The sequence below is a fragment of the Phodopus roborovskii genome, unplaced genomic scaffold, assembly GCF_943737965.1.
Source record: "Phodopus roborovskii unplaced genomic scaffold, PHOROB, whole genome shotgun sequence".
In the NCBI taxonomy this organism is placed as follows: Eukaryota; Metazoa; Chordata; class Mammalia; order Rodentia; family Cricetidae; genus Phodopus; species Phodopus roborovskii.
The window spans coordinates 1,839,693-1,858,704 of record NW_026126541.1 but is presented as its reverse complement, the minus strand read 5'-3'; the positions used below and the strand labels follow the sequence as shown (position 1 = coordinate 1,858,704).

The window sequence follows — 19,012 nt, the reverse complement described above, 5'->3', positions numbered from 1 at the left end:
AGAACAGCTACATGAAGGCTGGCAACTATTTGCAACTCCAGTTTCAAAGGATCAAACCCTCCCTGGCCTCCTGCATACACACGGTGCACCTGTTACTAATCATGAGGGTGATACAAACCCAAACCATTTTAAGCCCATTACCATGGCTATAGTCTTTTAAAAAGAACTTTTTTTTTTTTTTAAGGCAGCAAGAGACATTGGTAGGATTATGGAGAAATCGGGATCTGCGTACATTATTATTTAAATGTAAAATGGTACAGTCACTTTGAAGAATAGCGTGTCAGTTGTTTATGAAATTAACATATGACTTAGCAATTCTACTCCAAAATATTATTTGATAACAAAATATTTATTATAGCACCGTACAATATGGATAAAAGAAGCGTCAATAATGAACACATAAACTCCATTCACACTAAATTTCTAGAGTAAGAAAATTTATAAAAAGAAACCAGAACCATTGTAGGAAGTCATTATTTTGGACTGAGTTCCTCTACTAGACCACCAAAGGACAAACTACTAAACCAAAATGGAGTCACTCCTGTTAAATGTCACATCTTCCATGAGTAAGCTGCTTGCTATAAAGCATAAGAATTTGAGTTTGGACTCTCAGGGATGGTGGATGTGCCTATACCACCACAGCAGGGGTGGAACCTGGGGGCTCACTGGCTTTAGGTGAAATGATGAGTTGCAGGTTGAGTGAGAGCATCTAAAAAATCAGTGGGATGTAGTGGCATCTGCCTGAGGATGTGGCTTCAGTGTGCAGATGTGATCTTATAAGGAAGAGGAGAGGCCCACGCTCTCTCTCTGGGGCTGTGGTCTGAGCATCATCACAGAATCCTGCACCTCCAGAGGCAGACGACCACGGCAGCTATTTTACCTTCACTGTGTGAGTGTTCCCCCAATAAGTATGTCATTCTTTATTCAGGCGTGCGTGGACTTCCTTACCCTGCCTTTGGAGGAAGACAGCCAACATCCACCCTTTCATTCCCACACACTTTACACAATGTCACACAATCAACTGAAACCTTAAGGAAGTAAATGGATCCCCAAACAGACCAATTTGTCCTGAAAACAGATTTCAGCCAGCCCCTTCTGCTTTAACCTTAGACAGACAGACAGACAGACAGACAAATGTAACCTGGAGCTAAAGAAACGGTTCAGGGTTACAAGCTTACTGCTCTTCCAGAAGGCCCAAACTCATTTCCAGTACCCACATCAGGTAACTCCAGCTCCAGAGCATCTGACACTCTCTTTGGGCCTCCATGGAACTTCCATACTCACTCTCACACACATATAGAAAAAAACAAAACAAACTTTAAAAAAAGTAACCTGATGTTAACTTACTAGATTTTCTCACTGTTGTTTTGTTCCAATTTTACAAAACTCGCTGCTCAGCTAGTGCCCAGTGCACATGCTCATGCATTTTACACCATACCGAGTGGACTGGGTGGGGTGGGAGGAAGGAGGGGTAGCAGGTGGAGGGGAGGAAGTGGGAACTGGGGTTGGTATGTAAAATGAGAAAAACTTGTTTTTGAAATTAAAAAACGATATAAAAACAATTCACAAACGCAGTTTTCAAAGGTTAATTACATCAAAGCAGGCTTCTGTCTGCTTGGTGGTTCTCAGTGTCTGTAAGCATGGCTTCCACACTCTTTTTACCCAGCTCTTGTCATTGTGGTGGTGTTGAGTTTCATTACTCTCATATAAAGTACGTGCTTATTGGCTTATTTGATGGAACTATTGATGTGTTTGCTTTTCTTTCCTGGTTGCATTTCGTGCCTTTATGGGGGAAGACTTAGAGTCTAGCCAGTGCCACCAACTCTGGCACATCACTTTGAGGCAGAACCAAGCCCCTTTCTCTCTCCCCATATCTAGGCTGAGCAAGGCATCCCTCCAAAGAGAATGGGCTTCAAAAACCCAGTTCAAGCACCAGGAATGGATCCTGGTCCCCACTGCCAGCGGCCCCACAGACTGCCCAAGCCACACTGCTGTCACCCACATTTAGAGGGCCTAGTTTGGTCCTATGCAGGTTCCCCCGCTGTCATTCCACAGTCAGTGAGCTCCCACGTGCTCAGGTCACCTGTTTCTGTGGGTGTCCCCAAAATAGTCTTGATACCTTTGCTCATGTTATTGCTCCTCCCTCTCTTCAAAGGGACTCTGGGAGTCAGCCCAGTGCTTAGCTGTGGACCTCCCCATCTGCTTCCATCAGTTACTGGATGTAGGTTCTACGATGACCATTAAGGTAGTCACCAATCTAATTGGGAGGGGGGGAGGCAGTTCAAGCACCCTCTCCACTGATGCTTAGGGTCTTTAGGGTCTTAGCAGGGGTCACTCTTGTGAACTCCTGGGAGGTTCCCTAGTGCCAGTTTTCTCAATAGCCCATAATGACTCCCTCAATCAAGATGTCTCTTTTTTGTTCTCCATCTCTACCATCCCCTTGTGTTTTGCTCCCCACTCCCCCACACTCCCGATTTCCTCAGGAGATCTTTCCTATCCTTCCCTGGAGGACCCTCCCTTCTGCCCCACTCCCCCACACTCCCGATTTCCTCAGGAGATCTTTCCTATTTCCCCTCCCTGGAGGATCCATGCATGCCTCTCTTGGTGTCCTCCTTGTTTCCTAGCTTCTCTGGGGTTGTGGGCTATAGGCTGGTTTTCCTTTGCTTTATGTCTAATATACTTATGAGTGAATATATACTGCGTTTGTCTTTTTGGTTCTAGGTTACTCAATCGGGATAGTTTTTTTCCTAGTTCCATCCATTTGCCTGCAAATTTCAAGATGTTACCTTTTTTTTTTTTTTTTTTTTTTTTTTTTTTTTTTTTTTCTTACTGCTGAGTAGTACTCCACTGTAAAATTTGAAAAGTATTTAAGGGGATATGCAGCTAAAGGGGTTCTCTGTCTAAGGAAGTATTTCACCAGGTCAGACACAAAGGTAGTTGGAGGGGATCAGACTTCATCCCAGCGGAGTGATCCACATGGCACTGGTTTTGAGAAACGAAAGCTGCAAGACTAAGGGGGCTAGAGACTTTGCACCGTGGCACCAAAGAGCTGCCGAGGCTGGGCAGTATGTGGTCGAGCATCTGCAAAGAGGACCCTGCCTGAAGCTGCAACGGTGAAGCCTAAGCTATAATAATGAACACTCCAGGATGATGGAGACACCTCTCACAGATCATCTGCTAAGAAAAGCTGAGGGCAAGGAGCAGAGCTGGCCTAAGAGAGAAACAGAGAAACTATGTGTACTACAGGTAACAGAACTCAGGCGGAGCTACCCAACTCTCTGGGCTTTTCACGCAGGCACTTACACTCTGCAGCAAGGACATGAAGGCCGGGGGAGAAAGGGAGATTGGGTGTCATCCTCCATTGCTTTCCATCTTATTTTCTGAAACAGAGACTCTCATTGAACCTGATGCTCTTTTTCAGCTGAGCAAGCTCCCAGGATCTACTTGTCTCCACATTGCAAGGAGGGGTTACAGGTTCATGTGACTATGCCTAGCTTTTAAGTGGATGCTGGGGATTAAAGCGCATGTTTTTTGTTTGTACAACAATCACTCACAAGACACTTCAGTGATCTAACAAATACAGCTTGCCTGAAGATCAGAGTGCAAACCTAGCCACACTAGTTAGCCATAGAGGCCAGGCAGTGGTGGCCACACCTTTCATACCAGCACTCGGGAGACAGATGCAGGCAGATCTCTGTGAATTCAAAGCCACCCTGAGCTACATAAGATTGACTCTATCTAAAAAAACAAACAGCTCACACAAAGGAGTGACATGCCTTTAATCCCAGCACTAAGGAAGTGAAGACAGGAATGATGTGGCTGGGCAGAGAGAGGAAAATAAGACGGGAGGAGAGAAGAGAGATTCAGTCTAGGCAGTCCAAGGTCTGGAGCTGCAGTCCGAAGACAGACTCGCCCTTTGGTCTGTGCATTGGTAGGTAGAGGCAAGGACTCACTAGTGGCTGGCCACTTTGTCTCTCTGATCTTCAGCTTTAACCACAATGTCTGTCTCTGGGTTTTTCTTATTAAGACCAAAGAGAATTCGTGCTAGACTCAACTCTGGACAGAGACAGCGCTAGATTACAGTTAAAGACTAGGAGTACTTCCGCACTTGGACGGAATACGCTGTACGTTGTGGGACGACCAGAGATGACCAGGAGCTGTGGAGCTCAGGGGCGGAAGAGCACAGCTTAAGTGCTTTAACTGGAAGTCAAACTGACAAGAAGTCTTTGTGATTATTAATCTTCATTGTTACCTTTGATGGGATTTAATCACCATGGAAACAAACTGTGGTTGTGACTATGAGGGAGAGTTCCTAGGTCAGGCTAACTGAGATGGGAACACTCACTCGAAATATGGGTGGTACTAATCAATGGGTCATGGGTCCTGGACAAAGGAGAAAGGGAGCTGAGCAAATCATTCCTCTCTGCCCTCCACCTGTTGATGCAATGTGATTAGTAACTCCACACTCCTGCACATACGTAACTTCCTCACCATGAACGCCTGTACCCCCAAACTGTGACCCAAAATGACCCCTTCCTTCCCTAAGTAGCTATAGCTGGGCATTCAATCACAGCAACAAGTAACTAAAACAGATGGCAAGGAATTATAAGGAAAAAAACTGGAAGTCTTGAGATTACAATAACAAGGAAAGGATGGGGGAGGGAGGCGACTGGAAAAGAGAATGTCAACGCCTGTGGATTTCTGTGTGTGTGTTACACTTAACACTGAAAACAACAAAGATATGTTTTTAGAAGCCAATAAAACAAAACTGCACCCTAAAAGCTGCTGAGAGAACACAGGCCTTAGAACAGAACAAATGTGACTCAGGGAGGATTTGACCTCAATTAGCATCATCCACTTAGAGTGAGAACAGAACATCCTGAATGTACTACTTTGGGGTACAGTACCCTCACAACAAAACTTTACTGGTCATATTTTCAATTTGTTTTTCAAAGTATAACCAGTTGATAAAATCAGCTCCTCAATGTATCTGTTATGTCACCCAATACCTTTCACATAACAATATGATAAATTCCTCTTAGAATTTAGAGACAGAATTATTTTCTCTTCAACATGTGTAATTTATCAACAAACATGTGGACCTCAGGAAAATAATGACCTTCATCTAATAGCTCCATAATGTATGCATATTTTAAAGCATGTTACATAATGCAAACACTCTGCCAGTTTAAAAAAGTTAAATTTAAAAAACAAAAGTAAACTAAGAAATTAATTAAATTTCATTTGTAGCAGGGAAATTGATCCCTACATAGCTCTGTTTGAGGTGATTTACCTTCTTAACATAACCACACTTGACTTTTACAACCATCTCTGACTCCAATCCAAGGGGACCAGACGCCCTTTTCTGACTTCTGCAGGTACCAGACACACACATGATGCACATACATCCTACAGGCAAACCACTCATACACTAAACAGTAAGTATATATCTTATATTTTCATTTATCTCAAACTCTTTTGACATATTAGTTGGATAAAAACCTCCATGCGTGCTCTTAAGTCTAAAATTACTTCAAAATAAACAGATAAAATTCTTTAAGAACTATTCACACAACCTTTTCTCTATTTCAAAGTAAATAGTTTAAAAAATAAAGTCCTTACAAGAGTCATGGTTGACCACAGATAATGAGCATCTTGAGTATCATATTCCATTCCTGGAAGATATTTTTTTTTTTTTTGGTATTTATTTATTGGTGTGTGTGTGTGTGTGCGCGCGCACACACACATGTGTATGTGTACTAAAACCCCAGCAAACTTCCATTCATCATAGTAAGCCAATTTAGAACTTTAACTATTTATGTTCAAATGGTCTACAAAAACACTTTTAGTTAACTGTCTTGCATTTAAACTTTTTTTGAATATTCTATTCATTACAACCTTTTTCATATCACTAAGTAATTATGGTAAAAATTATCTCAAAAGGTGTTAGGCCTTCACGTCGTCTCTAAATGTAAATTTTTAAGTATTTTCTGGGCCGCCTTCTGCAGAAGACACACTTTCACTGTTCTTCCTGTTACCCCACATAAAACCTATCTGGATAGAAAGTTCTATTTCTATATTAAGTAAAAAGAATTCCATACTAAGGAACAAAATAAGCTTTAGTAAGAATAGGCGGTGGGCAGAGAGCTGGCTCAGTGCTGAAGAGAAACTGCCGTTTCTCTAACCTGGGTTCAGTTCCCAGCATCACATGGCAGCTGGCTACCCATACCTACAGTTCCACGGGATCTAGAACCCTCTTGTGGCTTCTGCCAGCAGCAGGCAGTTCACTTACATGCAGGCAAAATCCTCACATACATAAAATGAAAACAAACAAAGAAATCTTTAAAAAAAATAATAGAATATATGCAATGGTTAATCTTGGCTGCCAACTTAGAATCCTCTAAGACACACTTCTGTGTGGGTCCAGAGTGGGAGAGACCCTCCCTCAGGGCAGGAAACACCTTCCCATAGCAGCTCATATGTGAAAAGCAACCCTGCTTTGGCTTGCCTGCTTTACTCCCCACTGGTGAGAACATCTACACCATCGCTCTCATCCTCCCCTGACATCACAAGTCAGCTTCTTTACTCTTCCCACACAGACTGAGTGTCCGCCGCCATCCAGGTCTTCAGTGCAGCCAGCCACTGTAACTAACTCGTCCCTACTGCGCATGCCAGCCTTTTAGTAAACACCCTTTCTAACATATATTCATACTGTGTTCTCGTCTAGCGATTTCTAAGTAATACAATACAGAAAGAATATTAAGACAAAAATGCTAGGATGAGTTGAGAGCAACTTATTTTCTCCCTTATATAAAAACTTTTAATTAATCCTTAAACTATGTGAACAATGACATTTTATCATAAAGTTAACTTTTATCTGTTTATATTTATAAAAATAGTGTAGAAAGTTATTTTGATGATACCCATTCCAAATATGAAGCTACCACTGGCTTAAAAGTACTGGCTACTACCCCAAGGAGCTAGAGTTAACATAAGAACACCAATAAAACAAACTATTTTCCCTACTTTCCCTTTTAACTCAATTCTGCACTCTACAAAACTGCCAATCTAACTTTTGACAGGTGGCAGTCACAAAAATGAAAGGCATATAGAACATTTACAGTGAACAGTCAGGCTGTCACATTGGCCCTGGCCCTCATCATAAACCCAGCTCCCCCACTCTCCCCTAAATACGTCTACCGGACTCTTCTATACTCTCCCTGAGATTCAGCAAGCAGTTCCTTATTAAAATACACAAAGTTGCAAATATTCCACAAATTCTAATGCTTTCCTTTGTATCGTTTATTTCAATTCAACATGGCCTACACTAATGCCTACCTAATCTTTCTCAATGGCTAACACAGCCTTTGAGTACGTGAGTAGCAGCTTTAAGCACAGCAGGACTATGAACAGAGACAGAGACAATGGCCACACGCTAACAGACACATAATCAACCATTAACACCCCCAGGAACATTGGGGCAGAAGAAATAATTTTTTTTCCTAAATACATAGCCTTATACCTACTGTATCTGTTTTAGTGTATGCTATGGTTCCTTTTATGATACACATGGTATATTTGGCCTCCCCCTTTCAATTAAAGACCCTTTCTTGTCAAGACTTTCTGACAGAATGAAGCACAATCCTTGGTCACCACAGGACTTAAGAAAATGAGTTCATGGGGAATGTCCTTCTGTGTATGTGTTTCTCTTACTGGTTGAAGAATAAAACCTGTTTGACCAACAGAGGCAGGAAGATAGGAAGGACTAGCAGACGAGAATTCTGGGAAAGGTAGGCAGAGGGAGACTGTGAGAGATGTCATGTAGCTGCTAAAGGAGTAACAGATCTGGACCCTTCTCTAGTAAGCCAAAACCACATGTAAATACATAGATTAATAGAAATGGGTTAATAATTAAGACAGAGCTAGTCAATAAGATGCCCTAGCCATTGGCCAACAGCTTTATAACTAATATAGCATCTTAGCTAAGTGTTCATTTGGGGCAAAGTGGCCGCAGGACCCGGCGGGACAAGAAAAACTCTTGCAGCAATGAGTTATTATATAATCAGTATAATCAGAATGAATCTACTTGCAAAGACTCAAATGTATTAAGAACAAATATAACCCTAGTACTCAAGTACTTATTTGTATTATGAGTTAGAAATAAAATTTAAAGGTGATAAGTAGTCAGCGGTACAATCAAGTGTCACAAGAATGTAGCCTAAGGGCAGTGTATTGTATTTGAATGCTGAGCAGACATTAAGGAGGTAGCTTTTGAGTGTACCAAGACAGGCTCGTTTCAAAAAGCACGAGGCAGTATGGGCTTAGAAGGCAGATGACAGTCAGCAAGGAGTTTCCTTTAAGATGTCTAGGGTAGTTGGGTGGTGGTGGTGCATGCCTTTAATTCCAGTACTCAGGAGGCAGAGGCAGGTGGATCTCTGTGAGTTCCAGGCCAGCCAAGGCTACACAAAGAAACCCAGTCTCAAAACAACAAAAACAACAAAAAAGATGTGTAGCCTGAAAATGGCAGTAATGGTCCAAATTCAGGCAACCGTTTGTTTTCTACGGGTTATCAACAGATAAACTCTCCTCTTTAAGTAGGAAGAGCCACAATTAGATTTGCATTTTAAAGGTCATTCTGGCTGTCATACTGGGGACCAAAAGTATTAGGAGTGATAAAGCTAGCACAGCAATTAATTCAGGCAAGAAATGAACACATCTTGGATTCTGGTGGTAAAATATTGAGGCTAGGAAAGACTAGTTCCAAATGCACAGGGTTCAAAATCTGATTTAGTCACTTTAGTAAGTATTTTTGTTTGTTTGTTTTTCTGAGACAAGGTTTCTCTTTGTAGCTTTGGAGCCTGTCCTGGAACTAGCTCTTATAGACCAGGCCGGTGTTGAACTCACAGAGATCCACCTGCTTCTACCTCCCAACTGCTGGGTGTCACCACCTCCTGGCTTCAGTGAGCATTTTTATTAATCATAATTCTCTAAACTGCTGTGCTACAAATGCTCTTCAAAAGGATAAGCTAAAAGTGTCAGCATAGCACTGTGTATGTGAAAACTTGGGAAGTATTGCAAAATAAATATTTCCGAGTGTCTTTCTAAGTATGATTTATATTTTTGTAAACTGGAAAAGACTATTTTCATTAGATTTATGTTCAAACTATTTAAAGGAAAAAATAATACAATATAAACTAGCATAAAAACAGAATAAACATGAACAGTCTTTAAGTACATTTCTATTACATTCTCTTGTCCACATATAAAGAGGAAACAAAGAGCTTACCTGCTACATTCTAACAATGTAACCTTAAGCCGGCCTTCAGTAAGTGCCCACTGTTGAATATGGATAAGTTCCTCATCTTCTTCAAATCCTTGCAAGGCTTGGTATGGAAAAAACGGCTTAAACCTGACAAAAGGAAAGATAAGTCTAAATTTCTGAATAGTAATCACAGTTTAGAGCATAATTAATACCTACCTGTTTAACAAAAGGCACAGAATACTTAATGCATTAGCTCTACAAAAATCAAGCATAACACGCCTGGAAGCCAATGGTGTCCTCTCTGTATCGTCCAGGAGTTGTGGTTTTGTGAACACCCTTACTGACAAAGCCGACTTAGAACACAGAAAAGGGAAACCCAAGAGGCCCTCAAATTTGAATGGAGACAGATTCTTTAGATCAGATGAGAAGTTCCTATAATACATGATCAAAATTCAGAATGCATGGTCAGTGGACACAAGATGATAGTGATTAATGCATAATGAAAATAATAACAAACAGCATCAAGGGTAATTGCTGGCAATGGGAATTGCTTTATATGAGTTATCTTAATGCTCACACTCCACACTGAGCATTACTGCCCACTCCCCTCTCTAGACAGTGAAGCTCAGAAACATTATGAAAGGTGTGATTCAACTTTACACAGCAGGGCCCAACCAGAATTCAAGCTAAACTGACTTTATCAAAGCCGAAACTATGGAACACCTCAGCTATGACTTATTGGAACACTGTATGGTTATCATTAATGACCTTTTCTTGTGAGATGGACAATAATTGGTTATAAACTGTAGGAGTTTAAAAAGAGCAAAACTTGAACATCAGCCACAACTCATATTCCTCCATTAATGCAAAGGACAGAGAATATGAGAGAAACTGGACTTGAGGCTCTGTGGCCTTCAGTCTGCACTAGCTATGACATTTACTGTTTAGACATCTGCGTGTGGTGGCCTGTAATCCCAGCAACTAAGAGGTTAGGGCCTCTTGATCATGTGAACTCAGGAATTTAAACCAGTCTACACACCTTAGCAAGATGGAGTCTAAGAGATTCTCACACTGAGATTCTCAGTTTTATATATAAAGTCCACCAAGATTTATCTCTCCCCCACTCCCCTCTCTTCTTGTTTATTTGTTTGTTTGTTTGGTTTTTTTTTTCAAGACAGGATTTCTCTGTGTAATTAGCCCCGTCTGTCCTGGAACTCAGAGATCCACCTGCCTCTGCCTCCTGGGCATATGTCACCATGCCCAGCCACAATTCATCTTTCTAATCATACATCCTCTGAATGCAACAAACCTTTCTGTCTAGGAAGTCACTGCACACTCCCAGAAGGTACCATGCACATAACTTTGGACCTTTGGTTCCAATTGGAGGTTTATTTTCCTGGCTCCTCAGGGATGTCAGTTCTCAGGCTTCTTTTTTCTACTTGGCTTCAGAACCCAGATCACAGCAGACTAAATGCACTGGCTTCTTTTCTCTTTCTAACAGTCTTTTAAAGTGCTGGCCACTTAGGCCTTGCAATCTCTAATATGGCCTCATCTCACAACTGCCTGTACCCCTCACAAATCAGAGTGTCTCACGCGTTCAGCATCTCAGTACTGTTGAGATGATTTATAAAAACAAACACTAAAAATTAAACACTTGGAGTGTATCAGTAGTGTACTGTGGTTTATCTCCAAGAACACTGTTTTGCAGTAAATATGAATAAAGGGAAAATCTACTAAAGAAAGAAGTAGGAACACGGACAATGCTCATTGTTTTCTCCTGGTTTTAAAGTAGGATAGATAGAAAGCAGAAAACTCTTCAGTTTCTCCAAAATATTGCACTGATTTGCTTTTGAAGCCATTTGACTAAGGCATATTCCAAATCCCTTGAGATTTAAAAAAAGATCAGAAATGAGATTATATGTTAATACAATGTTATATCTCATATCTCTGACCATATCAGCCTTACAGTTACTGAAGAACATTTAAAAATCTATTAACTCTTAAAATATTAGAAATATCATTACATTCTCTAGACATTTAACTGTGAGTTATTTAGCTAAATTACAGCTACCCCAAGAATCCATTCTCCTTGTCAAAACCCGTCACAATCCTCACAGGAGCATGAACTTAACAGTGTATGATAGACAGTCCAATCTGAATTTATCAATGCCTACAGTGTTTTGCTAAGGATGTTTATGCATAAAGTACATTAAAATCAGAAAATGGATACATTTCATTTAAGATGAATACACTGAACAAGGATAAAGCTGTCAATCAGCAAACCAGTCAAAAGACTCAGCCCTGATGATACTCATGGGAGACCTGCCCTTTCCTAAACAGAAACCAAGGGAGAGTGGACTGGGAGGTGGGAACAGAGACGGGTAGGGGAGGGTTTGGGAGGAGAGGAGGGATGTAAAAAAAAAAAAAAAAAATTATTTAGACAAAAAAAAAAAAAAAGTAAAAATAAATAGGGTGAATCTTGGGGGGAGGGGGAGGAAGAAAGAACATTTGGCTTTCAAACCTGTTTAAGACAAGGCCTCCCCCTGCCCGTAGGAAGCTCAACAACAAAGCAGGCTGCTGCTACTCGGCCTTTACTTTTCCATTTTATTCTACCACCTCCTGCCAACCTAGCAACTAAAAATGTTAGTTTTCCCACTCAGGCTTGCAGAAAATGAGCCTTCTTTAGCAAACTTCCCGCACTTCCTCCTACTGCAGAAAACTTAAATACTAATCTTAGGAAGACTGGAATTAAGGGGGACAGTGAGATCATCTAACTTGCTCCCCCGTAAAATCTGTGAAAAAAAAATTTCTTTAAAGAAAATTAAAAACAAAACGAAATCTCTGAAATGGTTCTAAGGGCAAATAGTAAATGAAAAAACATCTATTCAAAAATTTCTATAAAAACTTAGAAAGTCAAGTCTGATGCTTGAACCAAGACGGCTCCCTTTCTTAAAATAAGCAAGCTCAGGGAGACAGACTCTGCTCCAGACTGTGAAGGGCTTTGTCTCTACAAGGGAAAGACTGATCAGTGTTGTTGTCAGTCCCCCAGCTGCCTGTTACAAGGCTTCGTACTCATCAACGCAGTAGAGAGGTCCTTCGATTTGTGGAATGAGATGTCTACCTTGGGTACAGCACCCGGAGAAGACACCACTGAGGCCGACTGCCGTTCCACAGTGACGACGGCTAAATAAAGCACATCTGCCTGTGCAGGGCAGTCCAGCGCTCAGTTCTTAAAGCTGGCGTCTCCCAGAGAGAAGCCTACTGTTGGTCCCTCATTGGTTCTTCCCACCACTACTTCAGAGTCTTGGCACAGTACTGTAGTGAGAGGAGGAAGACGGTCAGATCAGGAAAAAACTCTCTACAAATCTCTTCCCAGCAAAGTGAATTGGGTGCACAACAGACTATGGAAACGCACTGAAGATTCAAGGGCTCAAGAACATACACCCTAAGACTATAGGCTCCTGGGCTGGGAGCATCTCTCCCGGGATCAAACAAATATCAAGCACCGACTAAAGAACCTATGGCGAGGGAGCCACACTGTATTCAATTTGATTGGTCTGAAGAACGACAATCTACACTTGGCAGCACTGACAGAAACAACAGACTTAAGATCAGAAGCTTACCCTGTTAAGCACACACATGCTGTACTAGAACACTCTAGACAGCAACTAGGAAACAAGCTAACAACTAGCATGCTGGTACACCTAGACGAATAGCACAGATCTTAATTGAAGGTTAGCCTGGGCTACGTAAGATCCTGTTTCAAAGGTCACTGTGGTAACAAGGAAACAGCAGTTATGAGCACTGGGGTAGGAGAGCCCAGTACTCATGAGTTCCTAAAACTAAACAAATCACAAAACATTCCAACAAACAGGAAAATATGATCCATCAAGCACAACAGTGAAAACAATAGGAAAAACAAACTGCTTGTGAGAGTTAACACACTATAGATGCCATCAGTTTAAAACTGTGATATTTGTATTGGAAAAAGGCAGAGGAATGGTAAGAAGGGGCATACATTAATTCATCTATCTTAAGAAGTTAAACAGTAAAGAACATTACAGTTGAATCAAAAGTAGCTAACATTACTGAAGCTACAATTACACCACTTAGCAGATGTTAAAAAGAGAAATAATTACAAATGTTCTCTCCTAGACAGTGAGACTTAGAGTGGCCAAGTAGGGGTTAGAGCAGTAACTTGGCAATTTTTATAAAACCTTTTCTCTTTAGGCTGTGGTTCAATGGTAAAGTAGGTCCTGGGTTAAATTCTTAACATCTGAATAAATCCTTCTGTTCTATTCGATTTTTAGCTTATATACATTAACTAAAATGAGGAGAGACAGGACTAAATACTAGGGGATGTGAAAATGCTGGATTAGACAATCAGAAAATAGTCATTCTCTATTAAATCTGAAAAGACATATAAGCCTATGACTCAGAAATCCTACTCCAAGTAGTATCTAAAAGAAATGTACACAGTGTTCACGAAAAGACATGTGTAAAACCACTCATAATAACACTAAGCAAACGTCCATCATCATTCCACTGAGGCATAACAACACATACTTTAGCGAAAATAAAACAAACACACTACAGTTATATTCACAACCACTTAATCAAAGAAGCTAGACCCTCCACCCCCAATGAGTATATAATACAATTCAACTTATAAAGTTAAAAACCAGGACAAAAAGTATTAAAAAACCAGAAGTTGGGAGAGTAGTTCATTTAGGCCAAGCTTCTACGTGTGTGTGTGTGTGTGTGTGTGTGTGTGTGTGCATGCGCGCGCAACTATGCAGGTGTGTGGACATCAGGGAACAATCCTTGTGTGTTGTCCGCAGTAAGGCTATCCATCTTCTTTGAGAGAGTGTCTTGCATTGCCTTGAATTTTACCAATTACATACACTTCACTGGCTGGTCAGTAGACCCCAAAGAGCCTCCTGTTCCAACTCCCCCATCACTGAATTACAAGCACGTCCAACATTTTCATCTGGGTTTAGGAGACTAACTCAGGTCCTCATGCTGATTTTATGGCTATTTTGTCAAAATTCTGAGCTACACTGTCAAACAATTGCAAACTTTTCAGGCAATGAGTTAAACCTTCAATTAATGTTTAAGGACTAGAAACAAGTCTAATTTTTAAAAATGTGTTACTTTAGTATATTAAAAATATATTACAGTATATAATTTAAATTTTATACCTAAGAAGCTAAGCCTTCTTCTCATATGAATGACAGAATCTTTTGTAACATTTAGAATATGTTTTTACTCTACGATGTCTTTTCAGAATTGTTCTATAAAACACCCTGAATGCCAGCTGGTGACATCTCCATCACATGGCGGCAGTAAAATGGTTTGCAAACACTGTGCTCTTTAGAGAAGGGTTTACTACAAACCAAGAATAAAAATATGCTGAGGTCTAGAGTGACTCGACTTTAGTCAGCTTGTGTATTCTTTAGAGTTTTCAGCCTAGTAAAAGGCAAACCCTAACAATTAGAGCTAGTTTTAAAAAGGACACAGCCCCTCAATGCAAAGCAAGAATTCTGCTTCTAGAAACACCCAGGCAAGGGCAAATGGAGGACTTGTCAAAGAGGCAAAGTATTGTGAAAAGAACACGAAACGTAAAACAACACAGAGATGGCACACTTAACTCCATCATGTAACAAAGTATATCATTTCAGTAAGGTTTTTCTTTTCGTCTATTTCTTGTTCAAAAGTGGGGGGAGGTTGTACTCTATCTGTGAGAAGAAATTTTTATTCTAACACTTTATAAACTGCAAGGTATCATATAAATGTTATCTTTTAAACACAGAATTCTTTGTGTCTATGTCACCTCTGAAGTACCTGTCAACACCCTTTAAACGTCTGTTCTGTATTCATAAAGGACACATGTTGTCTTCTATACCTATGTACAGAATTTCAGAGCATGACTATACAAAAGCAAGTTCTAGGAGCAACTTTCTACTATGTGATAATCGAAAGTAATATGAACACTGTCAGTCAACAAACAGGAGAGATGTTTAAACCTTAAACATTATCTGGGGCAAGCTCCCCATTTGTGTAGACTACACAACCAGCTTATTAGAACTATTATCTCAACAACTAAGCCTGCCCCTCTTCTTATCCAGCCAGTGTTTATGTGGGAGGCACTGTTCTAGGAGCTTTGTCTCTACTATTAACTTATTTAACTCTTAAACACACATGTAACAGCATTTCTTTTTAATTTTTAACTGGCTAAAAACAGCATGTATTATCCAGCCAGAAGAGTATCATGAAAATAAAAACACTTCCAAATGCTCTACACAACACTACATATGAGAGATTAATTGACAAATATCCTACAATGTAAAGGAGAAATTAGAGAATAAGAAGGACAAAGATACAACCAAGTCTGGAAGCAGAAGCGCACTCAGCCCAAGGCCAGAATCAAAGTCAGAATAAAGCTGCATCTGAACCTACCAATCTGATAATCCTGCTCACTTTAGGTGGACGGTATGTTGTTTTTACTCTTAATGGCATTGGCAAAGGCTAAGTTAGAGCAGTGCGCTAACAAAATAATATGTACTGTACTACTAATCTACTCTTAGGGTAGGTATCTGGGAAGTAGGTGGTAAGAATCAAGAGGAACAAAACAGAAGGGGGAAACTTAGCCACGACTCAGATATCTTTCATTGGGATTTCATGTCAGCTTTACCTGAATCAAGAATAGTTCTCTACTCATTGCTAGCCCTTACTCCCCAATGCTGCATTCTATATCCGTTTTAATGTCCATAATCCCCATCTTCCTTAGGTTTTCTTTGATTTCCCCACGGGCCTTTCTGTCTGGTTTTAACAAGGCAATTTAAAGTAGTGCTGTTTACTTGTTCTTAGACTTTGGCTTTAATACTTACTAGGTGTGAGAACTTTTAGGCAAGTTCAGCTTTGGAGAGGTCCAGTTTCTTCGCTTGTAAAAGATAGTAATAGCGCTCATCTTGTACACGTATTTTATTCATCAGATTAGAAGTTTCTCGTAAAGTTTGTGACACAATGATATGCTCTAGAAATACCTCCTATCAAACTTTCTATGCACCTACATTAAGGCTGGTCTTCTACAGATATGTCAGAGACCAAACTCCTCCTCCTCTTCCACAATAAAGCATTTCAGAACTTTACCATGTATTCAAGACTTTACAATTATGACTAGTTCTCTCCCCTCAACTTAAATTTTAGATAGGCTTTATTTCAGTACCCACAATTGTTTTAAACTGTACCTTACAAGGTAAGTATCAACTAATAATTACAAAAGAACAAATCAACAACAGTCAGTATGTTTCTCCATTTTAGTATTCCTAGCCATTAAATTTTATAACTACATTTATATTTTAAAAATGACTTAAGGAAACCCACAAAAGATTGTTTTATTCATGAACCTTCTTGGTGTGTACTACTGATGGCCAAGTCTATACTTCAAGAAATTATTTAATTTCTATACACCTATGGAGGAAGAGAAAGTACTCCTAAATAGTTAGGGCACTAAGAACAAGAACAACAAATACTGTGATAAGTCCTTCCCTCAATAATCATATCCTCTACCTCGGAGTAGTTTTATTTTTCAAACTCTTAATTCTACAGAAATATAATCAAGATTGTGTTTAGTCCTGGGAATGCAGCTCAGTGGTAAATACTATCAGGCACAAGCTCTAGGTTCCATTCCCAACCAGGAACACAAGCAGTAAATCAATCAAAGGCTGGTAAGATGGCTTACCACATAAAGGCATTTGCTTCTAAGCTTGACGACCCAAGTTCAATCTCTAGGACTCACATAGTAGAACTCCCATAGATAATCAACTGACCTCCATACAGGGATCCCTGTTTACATGTGTCCCCTATAAAATTTATGGTCTAAAATTTTCAGCTTTTACAAAGCAAAAAAGTTGGCAAATGTAAACTCCTATTTCTCTATATCATGGACCTCCAGCACGTATCTTTGAATAGAGAATACAGAAGTATCATCTGATACATATTCCTAGCACTTAAAGTCACACTATATTTTTACATGTACCCTCATAACAACACATGGGACTTAATAAGCCTTGTTTTCTCTAGGTGAAGACGAAAGATGAGACACTCAAAATATATGTTTGCCATTACACAACAAATGGTACTGTCAAAACTGCAGCAGATCCACTCACTCCTATGTCTTGCTCCATCAACACAGCTATCAGTGCTAAATAGTAACTGAAAATAATGTTCACCAAAGGTGACTAACAAAGGAACAAATAGGAACAGTAGTTCCTTTATGTACAGTGAAAATAAACATTAGGTTAAACTAGAGGTTTGAAAGCACTTCGTTCTTAGGATCCTCATATATGTTTTTCAATTATAAAGGACCCTAAAGAGCTGTTGTTTATGGGGATGATATCCATTAATATTCCCATGAGAAATTAAGCCTACATTCTATTAGCTGTCAGGGTAATGCTGTCATATCATCTGACTTCTGGAAAACTCCACTTTAATGGACTAAATGGAAAGGGCAAATTACATTTTTTTTATTACTATGAGTACAGTTTTGATTTGGTAGCCCCCCCCTCATAAAGGTCTAGGACAGCCAAAAGAGTAACTCAACTACATTTTAAAGAGTTAAGACTATAAGGTGTATGTTTGTGTTAGAGTTTGTGTATAGGTATATATGATTGTGGTCAATGTTAATTGACCTTTCCCTATCAATATTCCACCTTATTTTTTTTTTAATCCTTTAATTTTATTTCACGGGTATGGGTATTTTGTCTGCATATATGTCTATGCATCCATCATGGGCATGCCTGGTGCCTGCAATGGCCAGAAGAGGGCATCGTATCCCCTGGAACTGCAGTTACCGGTAGTTGTAAGCCGCTATGTGGGTGCTGAGAATCAAACCCAGGTCCTCTGGAAAAACAGCCAGTGCTCTAAAATGCTGAGCCATCTCTCCAGCCCCTCTACCTTATCTTTTGAAAGAGTCTCTCATTGGATCCGGCACTCACCGATTCAGCAGGCTTGGCTAGCCAATGCGCTCTAATGATCCACCTTTTCTTGGTCCTGTCCACATTCTATGACCAAGAGCTGGGATTACAGATACCCGATACCACACTAAGTTTTTATTTATTCCCTTTATCACAAAGTATTTCTGGATTGCACAGTACCCTTAGCAAGGCAGGATTTAAAGTTTATTGCATAATCTGAATTAAATAATAGGGTAAAACCTAAGGTAAAATTATCACCTCCCAAGTGTAGAAAAGACAGGGGCAATAAAGTATGAGTATTAAAGTTTAATCTGTGTCCATTAGACAGAACACAAGCTAACCCCAGATAGGAAGGCCGTGAGAGAAGAACAGAGCAACAAGGGAAAATTATACTCTAAGGCTTTCACTGTTCAGCTTCTCTTTTCTTTTAAAGACAGGGTTTCTCTGTGTATCCCTGGCTGTTCTAGAATTCTTTCTTTAGAACAGGCTGGCCTCAAACTCAGAGATCTGCCTGTCTCCACCTCCCAAGTTCTGGGACTAAAGGTATACACCAACACTGTCCAGCTATTTAACTGTTCCCTCTCAAATAAAAGCAAAATATTTTCTGAAGTATGACTGATTTTAATATTGTATGTATCTCCATGTCTGTTTATAATAATCACCTACTACTTGTAAGATTAAGGACCCTCTAGTCTACACGTTGAGAATCTACACAAAGTCTATTCTAAGAGAAGATGCAGCCTACAAAACAGGGAAGCAATTGCTAAGTCAT

General features: G+C 40.0%; 1 protein-coding gene across 1 annotated transcript in view; it reads right to left on the bottom strand.

The window, feature by feature from the left end:
- Pdzd8 (PDZ domain containing 8) overlaps window positions 1-19,012 on the bottom strand; it is a 54,144-nt gene that overhangs the window by 23,431 nt on the left and 11,701 nt on the right. The window contains exon 2 of the mRNA XM_051200075.1: window positions 9,287-9,409. Coding sequence (XP_051056032.1) covers window positions 9,287-9,409 — 123 coding nt within the window. The remainder of the gene's footprint in view (window positions 1-9,286; window positions 9,410-19,012) is intronic.